Source organism: Pleuronectes platessa, chromosome 13, assembly GCF_947347685.1.
Source record: "Pleuronectes platessa chromosome 13, fPlePla1.1, whole genome shotgun sequence".
In the NCBI taxonomy this organism is placed as follows: domain Eukaryota; kingdom Metazoa; phylum Chordata; class Actinopteri; order Pleuronectiformes; family Pleuronectidae; genus Pleuronectes; species Pleuronectes platessa.
Genome location: NC_070638.1, coordinates 6,928,694 through 6,949,140, shown reverse-complemented (window position 1 = coordinate 6,949,140; position 20,447 = coordinate 6,928,694). Strand labels below are relative to the sequence as shown.

The 20,447-nt window shown below is 45.0% G+C and overlaps 1 protein-coding gene across 2 annotated transcripts; it reads right to left on the bottom strand.

Moving 5' to 3' along the window:
* Positions 1–1,645: 1,645 nt before the first annotated feature.
* Positions 1,646–18,239, bottom strand: emilin2a (elastin microfibril interfacer 2a). Of its 2 annotated transcripts, XM_053438631.1 has the most exons (9): positions 17,882–18,239; positions 17,170–17,295; positions 14,660–14,850; positions 12,566–14,554; positions 6,048–6,389; positions 3,810–3,863; positions 3,263–3,322; positions 2,978–3,118; positions 1,646–2,290 (listed from the first exon to the last, which is right to left on the bottom strand). In XM_053438631.1, exons 1-9 carry the CDS (start codon positions 18,025–18,027, stop codon positions 1,956–1,958), a joined length of 3,384 nt encoding a protein of 1,127 aa, XP_053294606.1. In that variant the 5' UTR covers positions 18,028–18,239; the 3' UTR covers positions 1,646–1,955. The 2 variants fall into 2 exon arrangements, with proteins under 2 accessions (XP_053294606.1, XP_053294607.1); XM_053438632.1 differs by lacking the exon at positions 3,810–3,863.
* Positions 18,240–20,447: the final 2,208 nt, after the last annotated feature.

Sequence of the window (20,447 nt, the reverse complement as noted above, 5' to 3'; positions counted from 1 at the left end):
CTGTGTGTGTCTGTGTGTGTCTGTGTGTGAGTGAGAGAGACACAGAAAAAAGACTGATGCTTTGCCTCTGGTTATCAGAGGAAGAGCCACTGGGTCATGTTTGGAGATAAACAGGAAATACTTGACTGCACAGGAAGCTTTTTGAAGTGCTTCACTGTTGTTGTGCGCGTGTGTGTGTGTGATGATGAGGATGATGAGAATTATGAGGATTAAAAATCATTTAGCAGCCGGAGCAAGGGAGAAAAAAAGCACAACAGACGAGTTCTCTCCCGTCGAGTTTTCATTTCGATATTAGTCGTCCTCATTTGACTGAAGTGTTTCTGAGTTCACTTTCTACCACCTGTGTGTTTGTGCGTGTTTTTCCTTTTGAGACGTCGGCTCGTTTTCCATGAAGTTTGGTGAAGTCAGATAAATATTATAATGAACTAAATGAATTCCATTCTTTCTATGAAAGTAAAGCATCTTGTGTGGAAGAATCACACTTCCTCCACTATGACCCCGGGACACGTGGTCGATATTGTTCTCACTGCTCGACTGCTTTGGAAAACACGTTCCAGTTTATTTACTGATCCTCACGTTCTTCTGTCTCCGATGCCTTTGTTCTTTTATCGTTTCTTTTAAAGCGTGTGATCTGTTTGCTTCGTTCTGTTTGGAGGTTAACGCTCGTTTCTTTTAATGTGTCTGACCAACAGAGATACCTGAAGTGTACATGCTGTGTTTGATTTGTAAAGAGATGTGGTTGAAAATATGTTTAAAAGAAGAGAAGGAAAAGTAATACAGGCCTATGGAAGCTAACGACGTGTGGCTTGTGGTCATATTTGTATTAAATAAAGTTTCTAACTGAATAACTGTTTCTGTGCTGCCTGTTTCCTTTCTCCACTTTCTTTTAAAACTTGATGGAAGGGGAGGACATGGACCGAGAGAGAAGCCGTGACATTTTGAAACAGATCCAGGAATCACTTTCTTCAACTTGAGGAGATTTTGACATTTTCAGGAATTTCCCAGAGAATAATTTATGAATCTTGGTGATAAAAACTCTGGCAGAGCTAAGGAGCAGATACGAGTTAGTGCAGTTTGATTGAATTTAACTTCTGAACCTTGTCTACTCTGCTATTCTATTTTTTTTTTTTTTTTTGTGTGTGTATTGCAGGTTCAGTCCCTCCGGTCATTCCAAATATCACTTTGTTTTATGGAACAATAAAACTCTGAAACATTTCAAAACCATTAATTCAGTGGACTGTTGTCTGTGAGGGTTTTTTCTCCTGTATTTAAATGTTGGCAGAGGTTAAGTGTGCTGCTGGGGATCTTTCTAAATCTCATGAGTGAGGAGAGGGGAAATGTGTTTTTCACCCACACCCACTTTACATAACGACCCAAATGGGGTTTTTCCTCAATGCAGCTTCTGAAACAGGCCAAGTTTGTAACATTTAAAAAAAGAGCTTGAGTTGCTGATCCCTTGTTCTTCTATCAATCTCCTTAAAGTGTGTTCATCAGTCATTTCTATTCTTCTCTAGTGTAGATAACACTGAGTTCAACTGACCTCATGCTAAAGTGGGATTTCTCAAAGTTTATTGCCTAATTAGCAATATCCCATCCCGCTGATACGTGGACCCCAGTCTCTGAGATGGTTTTGTTACGATACATATTTCATTTTAGGAATTTTAATGTTAATTTATAAAGACTTTTATACAAGACATTCACAATAGCTACAAAATAAACAAGTTGATATTCAAATATATTAGGAGCAAATCCTACTTCTCATATTCAGGTATTTTAAGGCAAATGGTTTACAAAAGGCCACGTAATGACTGGTTTAACTGGATTTATAATCTTCACGCTGTGGGGAAATGGCTGCATCACAGCAAGTCAGTGAAAACTGCCTCTAGTCAACATCTCATCCAGTCCGACTCTCAGGGAGCAATCGAGTCCTCGCTCTCTGAGTCCGTGAGCTGCAGCTAGCTCTGCACCTGCTGTGCGTACAGGTAGAGGGCGCTGTAGGAGGAGAGGATCTCCCTGGCCTCAGTGGTGGCCAGCTGACCTCCAGTCCTGACCAGACCCACCCGGTCTCCTTTCCTCAGGGGCAGGATGAGACTGAAGGACACCGAGCCGCCGCAGCCGCAGGATCCGCCGGCTGAGTCCCGGTGTTGACCTGCTGGAGGCGCCGCTGAGCTCCGCAGCTTCTGGACGCTGCGGTTCGACACGGACAGGACGGCTTCTACGTGGTCGCCCTGCTTCGCTGTCAGCAGGCCTGAGATCAGGTATCGGCCGTCCACTGGTGCAGTGAAGAGCCCTGTGGCAGGAGGAAAGATGATGGAATGAATGAGTTGTCAGACAAACATGATAAAGGCTGAATGTAAAGAAAATGGCTCCTAGATGAAGCCCAAACCACAAGATTGTGTGATTTTATTTTGAAATTTCAGTGACACATTTTTAAAGGCATTAAATTTAGAAATGGTTTTGGATTTTGAGAAACCGTTTTAATTACAAAATAAGTTAAAAAGTAAAGTGGTATTCATATTTGCACGTCGTTCATTTACGCTGAGTTTTAAATAATTCATATGCTTTTAAAGAAGTACGCTCAAAATATAAGCAGCCATACTTGGGTTTGTGTCATTAAAGGTGTACTGTATGCCTTGGAATTCTCATTGTTGGTTTAAATACTACATTTTGTCACTTTTTCGTGTATACACCAACTTTCACAAAATGTTCGGTCATGGAAATTTAGTTTAAAGTTATTGAAAAGTCATGGAGATCCATTGGTCAAAAATGGTATGAACCCTCGTTTTATAGAAAACAATTGTTTAGTGTAGCTTAAATCTCCACGTACATGATAATAGGCAAAATCTTTAAACTGAAATTAATGGATTTAATAAAAATTGGATTTGTTTAGGTTTAACTAAAGTTCATCTGAAGAACAAGGTGTTTGTCATTGTGTGTGTATTTGTGTGTGTGTGTGTGTGCGAGTGTGAGTCTCTACCTGTGTGGGGGTTGTAGTGTCCACCATCATTGACCAGAACCCTGTTAAAACGAATGATGCCGAAATCTCCAGAGAACGGCTGCTGGGTGAGGCCGGCGGAGAAGGAGAAGGGATCCGCGAAGGCGCTGTTGTCGAATGAAACTGAAAACCAGACATCACGCGAGTCAGTGTCTCACTTCAGAGATGAAATACTAAATTAATAATTTAACAAAATATGAGCCTTTCTACACATGTTCTCTTTTTATCTCTATCTATGCAGAGAGATGATTTCCAGGAGGGTTTTACCTGGTGATGCCACTGGAGCTGGTTGCAGTGGGTTCCACGGCACCTTCGCCGCCACAGGAACTACAACACGGAACAAGACAACAGGGTGTTAGCTTCTTCTGTCGAGGCTGTGAGGAGACACCTTTATATTTAGAGCTGCTTCATTCATGCAAGTCCCTGGCTGCCTGCAAATGATTATACAGAATCGAATGAATACGATTCAGTGTTTGTGGCTGAAAGGAGAAAAAAACAAACTAAAGATCCTTGTTTCAGCTGCTGCAGCCATTCTCCTTTTTAATAACACAGTTTCCTTCATCATCACCAAGTGTTACATTTGCCCTGCGGCCCCGGGGGGGGGGGGGGGGGGGGGGGACGACTCTGCTGAGTGACAGCAGACGAGCTGAAGCCTCCCTCACTCTGCCCACACATCCTCAAACTAAACACATCCACTTTCCCCTCCCTGCAAATCTAAAGCTGCTGATTATTCTCAGCCTTTTTTTCTCAGTGTGTGTTTTTTTCTACACTTCACTTGCAGGAGATGTAACCTGATAATGAGCGGCTGCAGTACCTCGATGGCTGTTTGACTGAGGCTGGAAAGACACCGGCTGCAGAGGGCGATAACCTGAGAGAGGAATCAGAATCAGGTTTTAGAATCAGGGGCAGTCATTTGGTTTTCCATGTGAAAATCATTGCAAAACACTGTGTGTTACACAGCAGGTTGTAATAATCTGCTCTAAAAGTGTCTTCTGGAATCAGGTTGATTCTTATTTCCAGCAGATTCAGGTGATCACACTTTCCTCTGAGCCTCGAAATGGCTTCAAACCTGCATGGTTGCTGTTAGAATGTAACTCAGTGGAGCACATACCTCGGCCAAGCCTCAACAGTCCCGTTAAATTAAACAAGCCTTAAAGCCGAGGCCACATTACGCTTCTCAACTACACATTGGTGGTTAAGTTACATGCCTCTAGCCCCATTGGTTATTAAAAAACCTACACCCTTATGAAACCACATTTTTAACCACTAATCCAGATTTTTATTAGGGTTGATACCAAACCCTATAAATTCTACTTTTTTCCTTTAAGATTCACACATAGTTCTCTGAGAAATAAAGAAAAATGTTAAGAACTTTAATGGGTTCTTTCCTGACTCGTACCACATCCTTCCATCCAGTTTTGGGATAATCCATCAAGTACTCTTTTGCATAAAGTTGCTTAGAATCAAACCAACAAAGAAACGAACAGGGATGTTATAGTAGAGAGAGAGAGAGAGAGAGAGAGAGAGAGAGAGAGCGCAGACCTCCCTCAAGCTTAATTCACTTTGTCTCTGTGTTAAATAAAGTGAAAAAAGTAGATGATTCGTAATATTCTGACAAACAGACGGAACTCTTTGACAGAGACAACAATCGAAAGCTGATGTGAGAACATGCATCTACATTTTAAAGGATGAATAGATCCACATTTCACGACTCCAAACTAAAGCCTGAAGATTTTTAGGAATCTCATCTCAGACTAAGAGGAACACACACAGCCTCCTCTCCCACACGCAGTGAACAGTAACAGCTGACGTCTCAAGCGTTGCCCATGTGAAAACTGTAACAAAGCATATTTTGCTGTTTGTTGTTCTCCCTAATCATCCCGCAGCAGAAGAAGAAGTCCAGATAATTCAATCCAGAGCAAAAATCTGCGACGCTCTATTGTCTCATCCGTCCAATTGGAGTTGGCCGCGGTTAAAAGGCCTTTTAGTCAAGAATTCTTATGTGTGTGCATGACAAAAAATACCCAAAGTACACAGATAGTTAATCCCTCGTTATGGCTTCCATGTGTGAAAAGGGACAAAACAGAAACAGGTTCCTGACAAGTTCAGATGACAAGATGAATATTGACCATGAACACATGTGGCAACGCTGGCTCAGTCTGATACAACGCCAGACGTGTTGTCATAAAAACAGAGAGCGAGAGAGAGAGAGAGAGAGGGAGAGAGAGAGAGAGAGCCATCAAATCTTCTTCTTGTCACTGCAGCGATGATACATGATCAACATTCACTCACACAAACGAGGAATGAATGAAATAGTTACTGAGGAACTTTACCGGGACAAAAACTACTGAACCAGTTTTATTGAAACTCGGTGAACGGGTGCGGTATGAGCCAAAGAAGAAGTCATTCACTTCTGGGCTGGTTTCAATTAAGGAAGCAGATCCAGGACTTCATTTTCCACTTTTCACCTTATTTTCACTTTCTTACGCTTCGTGAGATCCAGCATTTTTCCACTAGTTTGTGAATTTGTCAAGAAATAACACATTAGGAAATGTGTGCACATGTAAAGTGCTTATATCTGTGAGCAGGGGAAACCTGATGCAGCTCTGGACGATGATCTGGATACTCAGTTACTGCACAGTCCTGTGTTTGATGAGTAGTATGAAATCTTTATTAGTTACCGTGTGACAAAAATGGCTAAAGGAAATTATATGTTTTTTAGAAATGATGTTCTTTTATTATAATGTTCATTATTGTTGTGATTGGAAACAAATCATTAAGGTGGAGAAACCTCTGGACTTGACAACTACGTATAAACTGAAATGTTAAAATGCTGAGGGCCAGTGTGGACAGAGTTTGGACCGTGGGCAGGATCCCTGTGACAATCCAAACAGATGTATTTCAGTATCATGTTGGTATTTGCACTGTAATTTGTAGGCTATAATTTCAAACATTGCCAAATCCAGTTCAGTGCCATGAATCCACACAGGGAAGAATCAAACCGGGTTCAGTGCAGGTTCACACAGACCTATCTCACGTTAGCGCTGCTCACCTGGAGCTCCAGCGAACCCTTTGAGTGGCAGGTCAGAGGACTGCTCGGAGCCCCTCCTCACAGTCACCCTGCGGCTGTACCCGGGTGGCCCCGCCTCGCCCGTCTCCACAACGGGCCGTACGGGAACCAGGGGCACGGTGTGGTGGCCCGGCTGCTGGGGGCTGGACGGCTGGATCCGGATGGTGCGCGTGTTGGGCTGCGCCGGTTGGCCGGGGTTGTAAGGCTGCCTGGGGCTGGACGGCGGCGGCGGGAAGATTATAGGGATCTGGATTTGTTTTATTCTGGTTCTGGTCTGGGTTGTGTCTGGCAGAGAAACAGGCCTCTCCGGTCTTAAGGTCATTCCTAGAAAAGTTGAGGACAAAAAAAGGAAACAGTAGCCAGATTATAAATACATCGCTTTATGATTCACTTCCTCACCGTAAGATCATCTAGGATAAAAAGCTCTGGGTCACCTCTCTCGACCCAAATGAAAGTTATGGAAAATGTTCTAACTGTAATCGCACAAGCCTCCAGTAAACTTTTTGTTTACAACTCCCACTTCCTCTCGCACAGTCAGACCTCATCCCTCTGTACTCTTGTGAATTCTCCTTCACGGCGTCCACTCTGATAACGGGCCAAATAAGAACCTGGCCTCCTCTGCACTGCTGAGTTGTTGTTTTTTTCAGCTGGTACCATTATTACCCTTCGTAAAAGCTGAGCAGGCGGGGTGGGTGTGAGTTTTTCGGCAACGAGAACCATCTGAACGGAAACCAGCTGGCTGCCTGCCCGGCCCCCCCCCCCCCCCCCCCCCCCCCGAGGGCACAGACACACGGCTGCAGCCTGAGGTCAGTGTAGAGGCGCTGAGACAGAGTCCTACAGACAAATCAAGATGTGTTTGACAACCAGGTGTCGGACAGATCTGTGTCACGCTGCACTTTAGATTCAGTGATGGGTTGAAACGGCTCGCGTGTGTTGCTCTGGGCAGAGCCGCTACAACCTTGTGGGTGAGGTTGGGCATAAGTGGAGAGACTGTCTAACAGGATTATAGAGACGCCGTTCAGCCACAGACACTCACATTAAGGAAATTGCCACTTATTGCGGATGGTTATACAGTTAAGATTTGTCTGAAAAGGCTTTGGGGAAACTCTGGGAGAACACAAACAACCACGAAGGTGCTGCAGGGAAACAAGCACGGTGACTATTAGATCAGGAATTTAGACACAGACACGTGTTCAATCTCAGCAAAGTCCTGAACCTGGACTGTGATTACAACAAGGCTGCTTGTTTCACAATACACCTCCTCACATATTCTACCATTACTGGCAATAACGCCTCAATTTATTTGTTATTGCGGCTTCCTTCATCTCAGACATTTTCTAAATACCTTAAACATTGACACACTTCTCCATTGTTACAAACTCCGAATCAAATCTCCAGTCCTAGGAGAGGGAGCCCTCACACGTGGCTTGTCGTGTCATGTCGTCCATCTTCATGTACAGTGTGTGAGGGCAAAGCATTTATTACCTTCGATGACCTTGAAGCTTTGCAGCCATTTTGGTGGAAAACACGAATTGTAAACTAACTGTTTCACACAAACATGTTTTACTTCAGTTTGAGAATAAGCTACTCAGTTAATTTAGTCTCGCAACTATTTCCGAAGTCAAAATTAAACTAAAATGACTTTAGGTTCTGCCAGAGCCCACAGCTCATCCTGAAAGGAACATCCAGTCGTGCACTGAGGCAAAAATGATCAATCAAGTTACTGGAAGTAATGTAATTACATTTGTCTGCTTGTTACTCTGGATTATGAAAGTAATCAGACACCGTGCTCTTATCAAATAAAGCATCATCCACAGAATTCCTTCGTCTTACTGCAAGTGATACCACAAGCTACTCAGAAACCACACGGATAATCAAAAACAAATTAAACCCAGCAATCACGTTGTACTGAGATAATCAGAAATCTCTTCCTCATTTCCTCCCTGTGCCTCCTTCAGGACGCCGGTTGCCTGAGTGCATATTTCCCATGAGCTCTCTGCCTGTGTCTCACTCCACGGTCTCACTAAGGGGGCAACCGCAAAGTCACAAAAACACAACTGGAAGGCGCGCACACACACAAGGGGTGCTGGTGCAACCGAGAGACTCACCAAAACCAGATGTTACCGCTCGCGAGCAGATCGAGACGCTGCCGGGGGAGGGACGCGTTCAGTCACCGGTGCCTCCACAGATTGAGGTGACAGAACGTGAGTGTGAGAAAGTGTGAGAAAGCCTAAAGGAATATTGCAGCAGACATGTCGATCACGCCATTGGAAAATGGTGTCAAGGGTGTGGAGCACGCACAATCACACACACACACACACTCACACAATAATGCGTCACACATAGTTCTCCTTTTCGAGATGCACATGGACACAATTTCACCCTCCACCCCATTTTTCTCCAGTGAAATTAATGATGGGAGGTTTAAATGGTGCACTGCATGGCAGACCTCAGGAACTCCCATTGTGTCTCTGGCTCCCTTCTCTCCTGAAGACTTACAGATGGGTTCCTCGGGTCAGGGATGGAAACACCTCAACCCTCGCAGCTTGGGAAAGGGTCTCCGGGGAAGCTGGAGTGCCCCCTCAGAATTCTGGGGCTGACTAAATATATACTGTGTGTGTCTGTGTGTGTGTGTGTGTGTGGCAGTGTGTGGCAGTGTGTGTGGCAGTGACGAACACAATTTTCCTTTCTTTCCCAGCAGACACCCTCCAACTTCAAAGGAGTCTTTTGATGTCTTGTTTTTCTTGTACTCCCTCATCAATGCAGACAGTTAATCTCACTCCCTGTCTCCCCAATATACAGCCACAATGATCAATTGCAAAGCATTGATCCATGAAATCAAAGAATGTATTTTATCCCCTGACTTTAACAAAACTGCCTTTTTGTATGTGTGTGTGTGTGTGTGTTCATCAGCTGGCCCGTTCTGTCGATACGAACTCCCAGGACGGGGCGGAGGAAGAGGAGAAGGAGAAGTCCTCTGGCATTCGCCGAAGGACAAATTGGAAGGAAAAAACTGAACAGAAGGAGAGAGCGACGAGGGAGTAAAGAGAGACCAATTGAGAGATAGGAGAGAGAGAGAGAGAGAGAGAGAGAGAGAGAGAGAGAGAGAGAGAGAGAGAGAGAGAGAGAGAGAGAGAGAGAAGGAAACAACAGGGGGAAGTGATTTGAGCCGGTCTGGGATCACCTCCAAAATTAAAAAGGAGGAGTAGAAAAAAAAACAGCTTGAGATTAGTCACCGTCTGCATGAGGGAGGCCATGCTCAAGATTTCCATATATATCCACTTTCTCTAAGATATTATTGACAACATGCATCAGTGTCCGACTTTGAAATGATGCAACAGAGCCGCTGAACTCCAAACTCTCACCGGACGGCGGGAGACAAACACACGAGGGTTTCGTGGTTGTCCTCGTAAACCCAGCAGCTGCTGATGGAGGGCGAAGCCATGCCAGCGTTTCGCAGCTGAAGTCACGCAGCTCCATTCAGCAGTCCCATTGACTAAGGGCAAAGCTATTCGGGTTAATCTTTCCGTTATGTTGTTACAGCACCTCATCTGTTCGTAGCCTCCTCGGGGTCTTGATATGACTGTGTGGAGAACATGAGCTCAGGCTCCGAGAGGAAACATTTCAGGAGGCTCTCACCACACCCAAAGAACTGGGATTTCTCAGGGACATTTTATCTCAAATTCTCTCGTTCCAAAACGTAAAAATCTTTGACTGCACAGCTCAACTCCCTCTCTCGTGAGATGCAAGGTTTCGACTATGGGCATAAAGGGAGATCACATGATATTTGTTATTATAGGAGAATTTGGCAGTTTGGGAATTATGAAAGTCTGCTCTCTTGCCAAGAGTAGCATCGATACCACGCTCAGATCTGAATGGTAAATGTGGGGGGGTATCACCAGCAAGTGGCTGACTTAGCTTAGCACTAAGTCTGGAAACAATTAGCCTGATCTGCCAAAAGAAAAGAACGTATGTAACGAGGGACGACATGACTGCTCCCCAAATGGGAAGCCAAATCATCTGGATTGCCCCCTTGTGGCTGGCTGCAGTATAGTTAATCAACGCTGCCTCCTCCGTGTTAGTGGATCGAACATGGGCCAAACTAAAAAGTCAAATATGTTCTGAACAGAGATGGTTTCTGTCATTTTAGGCAGTTCTTATCTTTTTTGATATATGTCCAAATGTTTTTATTAACCGATAAGTTTGGTTTTAATTATTCCTATCAGTACCGAACTGAGTATTTCCTCTGTCGTGGTCATGTCTGAGCTGTAAATAGTTACCAGCAGTAATCTGCAAAGACAGGAAAAAGGAGATATAGAAAGCCTGCCTCCATTTAGGGTAACAAATTAACAGTGCAAGGTGTGAAAATGATAGATTATATCGGTTGCCTGCCAAATGTTCCTGCTCAAAAAATAGTCTGTAAAACAGGGATTGTCAGTTTGACCCTTTGTTCAGATCAAACAAACAAGATATAATGTGTTATTTAGTGAGCCCCCGCCTGTTTCCAGTCTTATGCTAAGCTAAGTTAGCCAGCTGCTGGGAGTAGCTTCTGGTGTCAAGCTTAAATAAATAAGCACATTTCCCATAATGGCAGACTTCTCCTTGGAATACTCATAGAAATAGAAGATAAACTAGTATTACACAAAAAGACAAATATCTTTCACAATCCTGCTGCAGTACACAGAGTTCTGCCTGATTTAATGCTGGGCAGAGGTGCTGTATAATGTTCCATGTACGGTAATGAAATCGAACATCACAGTTTGGAAATAACAGGCCATATTTGGCAATGACCACAATGGAATACAAAATGCCTTCATGCACTCCCGTCTCACTACACCCCCGACCATTAAGGCATCCACCTTCCCGTTCTCCTCGGGTCCCTCTCCCACCATTGTTTGGCAGTTTAAGAAAGGGAGGCACCAAGTGATGGGGCCCCAGTCATGACATCACAGCTGAGGGTAGTCGAAGCATCTGGTCTTGGGTGTGGAGGCCTGCTTCTCCCCTCTCCATCAAGACTGGCTCCAGCAGTGAGTCAGGGCCCTTAATGAGGACCAGACTCCACACATCAGGCTGAGGTCACCCTACGGGAATCTCTGGAGGCTGGCATGTGTACATGTGTCGGAGACGGAGAGGAGGGAGGGAGGTGTATTGTGTATGAGGCTGCGTGTTTGTGTGTGTGCTGAGGTTGAGGTCTGCAGTTTTGTGGTATCGGTATTAAAGCAACATCGTGGTGCAAAACAGAGGACCTCACAACAAAACATGTTCATAAAGGGAATAGGCGGGCATTTACACCAGGGAGCAATGAGACACGAAATAGTGCATGTAAATTGTCAGTAATGGTTATGAGGGGCTGGGACTGCAATATAAGCAGAGCGTGGCATGTCAGAATGTAAGATTCTGTTTACCTGTCCCATTCCTTACATTAAAACTGAGGAATTCTTAGGACAACATGAATCTAAGTCACAGGAAGTTTCCAATGTGGGCCTCTGCCTCTCGGTGCCGGGATATATTGAATGACAGATACAAGGCCAGCAAAAGGAGGCCCAGTGAACTTGTGTCCTCCCACTCCGGGAAATACCCTGTGGCCATTCATGGGATCTGATCCTTCCGTTCAGGGCCTCCATGTAAACCAAGCGAGCAGAATGCATTATGTGGGGGATTATCTTCAGGAGCAGTTTGTGTTTACACAGATGTTAATCACAACGGATGAATTGAAAGTTATGACGGAGAAGCTGAAAAAAGATTGTTAGTGTGGCCGACTTCTTGCCTTTCAGTGGTTGACTTTGCTAATGTGGGAATCCATTTAAGATGATATAACCAATGGACTTTTTTCTGACACAAGATATGTAACTTTGGCCGCGAGGGGTTTCTCAAACTAAACAGTAACAAAAGGCCTAGTTTGATCACGTCGGGAAGCAGAGTGGGATCATGGGAGTTGTTGTCCTCACCACCGCTGCCGATGAAAATCTACCTGACGTTGCTCAGCCAAAACATAGATGAGGTAATGTATTAAAGTTTTATTCACATTACGTAGCTAACGGCAATGAATAATCATAATCCATTACTTTAACAAACATTGGAAGGAAAATCAGCTGACTGGCTAACGGTGTATTTTTCCTTTGTCACTTGTCCCAGAAGTTAAAGCACACACGGACAAAACCAGGGTTGAAGAAGATGTAGATGATGAAATGAAAAGTCGACCAAAATAAAGCTATAAAACACTTTTGCCTTCCAACATCTTTGGATGACACAGCTAACAATGCCACAGCCAGACGCTTCTTAATATGGGTTCCGAGGTCATGCAATGAATTTGCTTCTTCCCTCAAAGGATAAGTAGCATAGACAATTGATGGATGGATGTCAAGCTATCAAATGCCAACATTGTTAAATATGACCTCGCACTGACTATGTTTATCTCACTGAATGTCTGAGAGGTTCTGTGAAGACTTCTTTTTTTACGGCAATGACATCATCAAAGTCTCATCAAACCACAAACTCACCTGGCTCCTTGGCGGCGATGTCTTTCAAAACATGCTTGGCCATGCTGGACAGCTGGGCCTGGAACTTCTGCAGGGAGTTCTGCAGGGCGAGGATGTCTGCGCCCTGACTCCTGCAGGTGACGTTCATCCTGTTCACGCAGTCCTGCAGACCGCCGACATGCCGCTCCAGCCCGTCTTTCAGCTCTTTGATGTTCGCAGAAACCCCGTCCAGCCTCCCACACACCGTTTCAAGTCTGGTCACTCGTCCGTCCACAGCAGACATGCCCTCAGAGAGGCCCTGTGTGTTGTGTTTACACTGACTCAGCTCAGATGACACCTGCTCACTGAGCGAATTGAGCCTGTTATTCAGCTCCTCCACCTGACGTCTGGTGTCGTCTGTGTGATCACTGGGTACTGCGGGGACTGACGCCCAGTTGTCCCTAGCTGCACTCCCAGTTCCACTCGGCTCCGCGTGGCAGCATGTTGAGTTTATTTTGTACATATCTAGGTGGTACTTGCTCAGGGAGTCACTTAATCCTTTGACTGCACCAGCCAGACCGAGAACATTATCTTGTAGATTAACAAGTCCTTTTTGGAAATCATCCATTGTCTGGGCACTTCTTTCATTCATGACCGACTGCCTTCCAACAAGGTCCTCCAGTTGCTTGACCTTGTCTTTGTTGGCACTGACATTTGAGTGAAGAATGTCCAAGTCATTCCTATACCGGTTCAGGTCCTTTAAAATGTTTTCTAGGCCGTTGGGTGCAGGTGAGGAACTCCCTGCACCTCCAGTAAGTCCTGAGCTAGAGCATCCTGCAGAGCACAACTCTCCAACAGCATTGATCTTATCATCCAAACCTTGGAGGAGGAACTTGTTGTTATTGACTTCTGACTGTATGGAATCCATGGAGTCCCCAAACATCCCTGGGAATGAATTGTTGCTCATTTCCACCAGCATGTTTGTAAACTGGTCCTCCATGCTGTTCAGACGTTCACCCAGCAGCTTTCGAAGTGCAGCCACTTCTTCTCCAATTGTACGGGTCAGCTTCTCTTCAATGTAGAAGCAGTGAGTCTCTGCGTTTTGTTCTGTGATATTTATACGTGCCTCCAGCTCCTCAATCTGGAAGCTGAAATCATTGTCCTGTTCCTGAGGACCTGCAGACAGGTGCTCCAGCTCATTGTCAATGCGGACATTCAGGATGCGGTGAGCCTCTGCAATGCGATCGATCTCACGCCACAGGTCTTTGTGGTCACTGGGATGCTCGTCTTTTTTGGATGGGTCTGTCTGCCTTTGAGTGCGTATAGGTCCATCGGCGGCCACCATGTCCAAACGTAATTCTCGGATCTCCTTTCTCAGGTCAGCCTCTTTAGTTTCCACCAGCTTGCTCAGGTTGTCCAAACCCTGGTCGTGGCTGGCTTCACATGCCTTCTGCAGAGTCTGGATCTTGTCATTGCATGAGCTCTGAAGCTTGGCCATCTGTTCCTCCACACTCTGGTCCAGCTCCTTCTTCAGCTTCTCAACTTTCCCATCGATGTAGATCTGCATAACATCAAACTCTGCTATGGCTGGAGTCTGGGATTGCGAGGCATCCATAAGAACGCGGATCTGTCCCTCGTGACTTGTCATGGTTCCTCTCAGGTCTTCCAAAGCGTCGTCCTTACTTTTCAGGTCATGGTTAATATCATCCAACCGGGCCACTATTTTCTCTATGGCCTTGTCTCCAACAATCCCACCTCGGACGGCCTGATGACCATCGAGCACTGCTGAACTCTCCTCTGTGCCTGCGGCCGTATTGCTGTCTGGTGGACGCATGTTGTTAAGAAGTGTCACCAGCATCTTCTTCGTGTCTTCCTGCAGGTCTGTGCGGAGGTTGCTGGTCAACCCTGTCAGAGCAGACTGGAGACCAAGCACTGTCTGAGAGAGGCGCTGAACTTCACCTTCCAGAAGACGCACCTTATCTGTCCCGCCATGCCTCGTCTCATGGTGCGTTGTCTCTCTCCTCTCTGGCCCTGGAGTCACAAATACAATATTAATGTTTAATTAAACACAAACAAAGTTTTCTATGAGCAGGTTTAATTTAGTGGTTTAGCAGTGGTGAGTGGGAACTGTCTTACTTTGTGTGTGTCTGGCTGTGAGTCCAGGATTCGGTGGGAGGTACGGCTGCGTTCCCTGCGCTCTCTGTCGATCTGGAGGCGGTTTTAAATCTTTACAGTCCAGACCTTGGTAAGCAGGACAGCATCTCCACTCTAACTCTGTGAACGTCTTGTAGCCAATTTTATACGTGGGTCGAAACCGAGTTTTGTATCTGTAAAACAAAGCAGTGTAATCAATCATTTTTGTTTTTCAAAATCCTGAGAAAGACTGAATGTGAAATGGGGATCACAAACTCAAACCAGTGTTTTTTTCCGTGTTATTCCTTTCTTCTTGAGAAAATGTGTGTTTTAGCCCTTTCAAGAGAAACTGTTCCAAAACTACGTATTCATTCTTATTATTGTTGACTCCTGCAATCACCAAAACCTCTGCTCTGACCGTTTTTTAAGCTATCTATTGTTCACAGTACATTAACTTCTAAACTTTCAAGCCAAAGGAAACAGTTGGGAAAGAAACAATAGATGACATAATTTCCCCGAAGGCCATGGGGCCAGGGGTCATGCAGAACATCTGGAGAGTTGATATCTGAAACAGTCACTTTTGCACGTTTTCCCAACTGTCGCGCTCACTGATAGCACAGTTGACAAATATGAAGGGGAAAAAAAGGAAACTTAAAACCTGTGGGACCATGAAACTCTGTTGGCTTTAATCAACAACGTGATCTTAAATCCCAGCAAGAGATAATATGAAGCCAAAACTTGATGTCATAACTTAGAAATGGGAAAACCTGTGATGTCCGTTCCCACTGGCAGTTTGTCTGACTTTACACAGACTTGGAAATGTGCTTTAGTGATCTAAGAATGATCAGTTTCCATGGATCTTTTCCACATCACCATGACTCTTGTGCATGTGTTTGTGTGAGTGAATAACAAAGTAAAACCACAACATGTTGCGTTGCGTTTCACAATTAATGACTCACAAAGTCCAATCTATTGCATTGCAACACATTGTGTGACAACTGTTAAACTCCCATTTACATTAAGCCGTTATTAAGTGAGTATATAATGATTTGTTCATCTTAAAGGTTTTGGGTTTAGATGAGGCCTTAAATCAAACTGTGTGTTACTAGAACAGGATTTATTGTTTTATTACAGTTAGAGGAAAGGAAGTAAAATCCAGATTATATCTAGCTGTCACATTTTAAAATAGGCACATTTGAGAAAGATCAACTGCACTGGAAGCAGCAAAGCTACAACAGGGCATTGATTTGTTATATTGAGACCCATACAGCAACTTATAAGGAATGAACAGCTGGGAACTGTTAGATGATGATAACTTATATTTAAAACACCAGACAAAGCTGGAGTCAGTGAGACAGAGACAGATCTCTTCTGGATGTCTAAATAATTTGTCAAATGTTTGGTGTGTGGAGCCAAAGAGATTCAGGTTTTATTGTGTATAAGTTTGAAATCGGACCCCGGCCCTAAATATAAATAAACACTCTGAGGAAATGATATTGATGAACATTTACAATAATGCTTCAGTATAAACCGTGCTGTTTAACTACAGTTGCATCCGGGTTTGCTTGTCATTGGAAGATAATCATGTCTATAGCAAATATAACAAATGTGATACAGCCTCAATGGATCGATCTAGAGTCGCTGCATTGGTTGGATCTTCAATTAGGAATATAATCTTGATCAACTTTAACCATCATTTTGTCTGTTTGTTACCTAACTACTCGACCGATTTCCATAAAACTTTTCGAGATAGGGTGAAAGCATTTGTGGAGGTAAGAGGTCTGCGAGCGCCCGTCTAGTTCCAGTTATCGTTCTAGAATTGGTATGAGATGTCAAGGCTCAGAGGTAGAATCTAGGTGTGTTACTACATCAGCATTGTTGCTTTCAGACATGAACTCTGGAGAATGTTGGCACAATTGGGAACAGACAGAGTTTTCTTTTCACATATGAAGAACACAGCAGGAGTCTCTCCAGATGTCTGGACGTCAGCATTAATCCCCATCAGCGCTTTTCATTTTTGCGTCTGATGAGTGGTAGACACGTCATTAACACAATCTCTCGCTCGCTGTAAATCCTCCAGAGGATCTCCTGCCATATTCTCTTATTTGTACTTTCTACTGAGTTTTTAAAAGGGAACTGGAAGGAGAAACTCTCACCAGCGTTCTCGCACACAGCCCCTCCGGAGAATGTCAGGAGCCCATGTCAGGACAAGGTCTGAAAGCAGCTAATGTCACATCTTGACCTGAACCAACCTCATCTCAAGTACCTACTCCAGATCCTTGGAGTCTAAAGACCTCATCATATTTGGGCTACACTTCCTGTTCCTGTTTGTTGGCCTAGTTTGTGTGGTCTTCTAACTCACTCAAATCTGTGCAATTTGAGTTCTGCCAATTTAGTTTCTCATGCAGTCGCTGTGAAGCTGTCTCCCTGCTGGTCTCCCTCTGAGAAACATTTTGTATCTGTCTGTCTCATACATCTAAACATGCACCCTCGACCCCTTCCCGGATGCTCACGTCACTTGTTGCTGGCAGCCGGGCTGGTATGCTGGGCAGGGGGCCACCACGGGCTCCTGGAAGCTCTCCACACTCCCCTGCACGGCGCAGCTCACGTTCTTGTGCACCACATAGGCGCACCAGTTCCTGAGGAGAGAGGCAGGGAAACTGTGAGAGATATTCAAGAAGAACTATGTGCAAAGCCGCAGAGAATGGCTGGTCTTCTTAGTGATTTGACAATAAACTCATCCTAATGAGGTCCATATGCTTTGTTGAACTTGTCCTGCAGGGCGTGTCACTATTCAATTATGTTTTCTCCCTGATTTCTCACCAGGGGACTGTTGCAAACGCAGTAACGGTCTCTGGTAAATGAGAGATTAGAGACATTCCTGTGTTTATCTGGATCTTATCACCTTAGGCAAACTGGTGCCAAATTTAGTCGCAGGTTGATACAGGCACGCTGAATGGAAGCCAGGCCACAGTTGTGACCATAAGAGGCTAACATCTCAAGCGACACGAGGCCACTGCGATAAAAGAGAAGTTTGGAAGATATCGCATTTCCTTTATTTGGCGGCTGCGCGACAAAGGCGCAACAAAAGCGCATCAGCAGCGCACAGCTCGCACCATAAGGAATAGCGGGATTCGACGGGATAAACTGGATCTTGACTCTGACACACAAAGTTTACACGTTTCCAAACAAAAGGAGGATTTCAAAATAAAACACCGTGCTTACCTGCTTCTGTGTCTGTGCACCACTCCAGTGTAAGCAGACCCGTGGAACAAGTCATAGGAGGGGGGAGACCCGTGCGTGAAGGTGAAGTTTAAAAACAGTGTGAAAACTATCCAGCGCCAGTCCATCTCTGCGTGTCTGTGGTTCATACTGACAACCTGAGAATAAATAGTCCTAACATAGAAAAAGAAAAGAAGGCTACTCGGTTATTATCATGCGCGACGTTCCCCTCAAAAAGTCACTCTGACCCAGCGGCTGATCCAACTCCAGCAACTCCTCAAGTTTGTGGAAGTCCAGAGTCCACTGCAGCTCCAGTGGAATGACGCTCAGGGCCTACACCCTCCTCCCAAACCCTCAGCTTGCATGAGGAGAGAACCCCCCCCCCCCCCCCCCCCCCCCCCCCCCCCCCCCCCCCCCCCCCCCCCCCCCCCCCACACACACACACACACAGAACCTCCAAAGATTTAAAGTAAAAAGATAGATGTTTCAGCTTGTGCTAAGGTTTTACCTTTAATTAAGTTCCTCTTTACCAGGAGCCAGTAATTAATCTGAGAGACGAAGAGGAGGCTGCCACCAGAGAGGATTTGGGGCAGAAGTTGATGAAGTCTTTGTGAGCCAACAGCCATTAATTAACACCTCACTGATGAACATAACAGGATCATGTCTACTGGATGCAGCCTGAAAGGTGTGTGTGCAGCAGTGGTGTTGATGACCAGGGGGGAGGCCGGTCGTTTGCAGTCTGAGACAGAAAGCAGCACACACCAGTTACACCAGAGCTTCAATTCTTTGTCACTGCTTTCGTGCCAAAAGTGGGATCACGAGGAGGGCTGCTGCCACCTCACAAATCATGTTGTTCTCTGTGAGATGGCCTCAAGCAGTTTCCCCCAGAAGCCAGAGGAGATGATGAGTTTAAAAAAAAAGAAAGAAGGACAGACTGGTGACGAGTATGGATGCTGTGAAAGGAAGAAAAGATGTATAAACAATAACATGCAAGAGAGACCACCCCCCCCCCCCTCTCCCAGACAGAGATACAGCTTTTTAACGGGTCCGCACAGTGAAGGATGCTGGGATAGGTGATGTGTGTGAAAAGCTGTCTGCAGGGAATTGATTTGTATGTCTTTTATTAAAAGGTAAACTTGACGTGTCATTAGTAGCAGCAGTTACACAATCCAATCACGAGATTATTGATATCCGCATTGCTTTTCATTCACACGTTCAACAAACCTTGACAATCCAGTGTGTTCAGAGAGGAGAAAAGGGGGTTGCTAATAGGTTTCCTGTGGATGATGAACAGTTGTGACTTGTATCCGTCGTCTCCAGCAGAGGGCAGCACAGCAGCAGTAAAGAAAGCAACAAGAAAACCCTTGTAGTCATGGCAATTCCTTTCTAAAAGTGTTGGACGTTTCATTACTGGATTTCTCTTCTTCGCTATAACCCTCATCATGCTTCGCTTATGTATATCATCTGTGCTCTGAGTTCACCGGCCATTATTCATAACTGTGCGCGTTATTGGAATTACATGATCAAATCATTATCATCATCTGTTCCCATCTTATTGTCTCTGTTACGAGGCCCATTAACGTTTACAGCCGTTTGTCACCACTTCACCCTCTGCTCTCACCGCTCGACATCCTCAGGTGGACTGTTGGGCCCTGACAACACCACACATCTCACACCTCTGTCCAAAAAGAAAGTCACAATTAACTTCATACACAACGACATGTGCACATAAATCATGGCTGCAGGAAAGCAACCCATATCTTCAAAAACACACCGTGGTTCCAGCCATCAATCCGAGGGATGTTCCCCTCGTTTCACCTCCCTCGGATCGATCTCTGATGTTTTGGACTTTGCAGGAGTTGGAGGACTGATTGGAATTGGAATAGCCTGCACTGAACCTGGGGAGGATCCTTTGCTGCATACAATGCCTCTGTCACAGACTCACTCATTTTGCAAGGCCAAGCCTCACCACAGCTGCTTTTGAATCCTCTAAAGTCACCATTCTCCCGCCGAAGCGCTCACCTTGATCTATACGTTATAATGAATGTGCTAGTGAACGGATGAGGGCCGTGCAAGGCTGCTACTGAGGCAACACAAAAGCAGGGGTTTTCATTGAAAGCACCAGTTTTGTGCATTTGTGCTGTATTGCAGAGCCATTACACCATATACAGTACACATATATCCTGAGAAGCACTGGTTCACATCATGTGGATCATATTCCATTCAGGTTAAGCTTAGTGTCCATGTAGCACCACTGTGGATTTTGCAGGTATTGGGTCTTCATAAAAATAAACAGACACCTGTACTAAGCTGAAACTGGCTTTTTGTGTCACCCGGGGAGAGTAGACAGTGCTGCAGCGATCACTTTCATTTGGCTGTCATGCTATGCAACATGTGCGCTACACCGTGATACTGGTGCACTCAGTGGGGGAGCCAGTGCCTGCACACCCAGCCTACACAGGTGCTGCTGTGCTGGGATCGTTACCTCAATTTCACTTTCCTCTCCTTATGAGACATTTCTGTTTCGATCCCACTTGTCAGATTATTCATTCGCTGCAACACATGTTTT

What these genes read in the sequence shown, in the direction of transcription:
- emilin2a (XM_053438631.1), bottom strand. Translation starts at nt 18,027, where the DNA reads ATGAACCACAGACACGCAGAGATGGACTGGCGCTGGATAGTTTTCACA. An exon ending in GTGCACAGACACAGAAGCAG is followed by an intron (nt 17,296 to 17,881) that starts GTAAGCACGGTG and finishes CTCTCTCCTCAG; the next exon opens with GAACTGGTGCGCCTATGTGG. An exon ending in AGCTCCAGTGGCATCACCAG is followed by an intron (nt 3,119 to 3,262) that starts GTAAAACCCTCC and finishes TCTGGTTTTCAG; the next exon opens with TTTCATTCGACAACAGCGCC.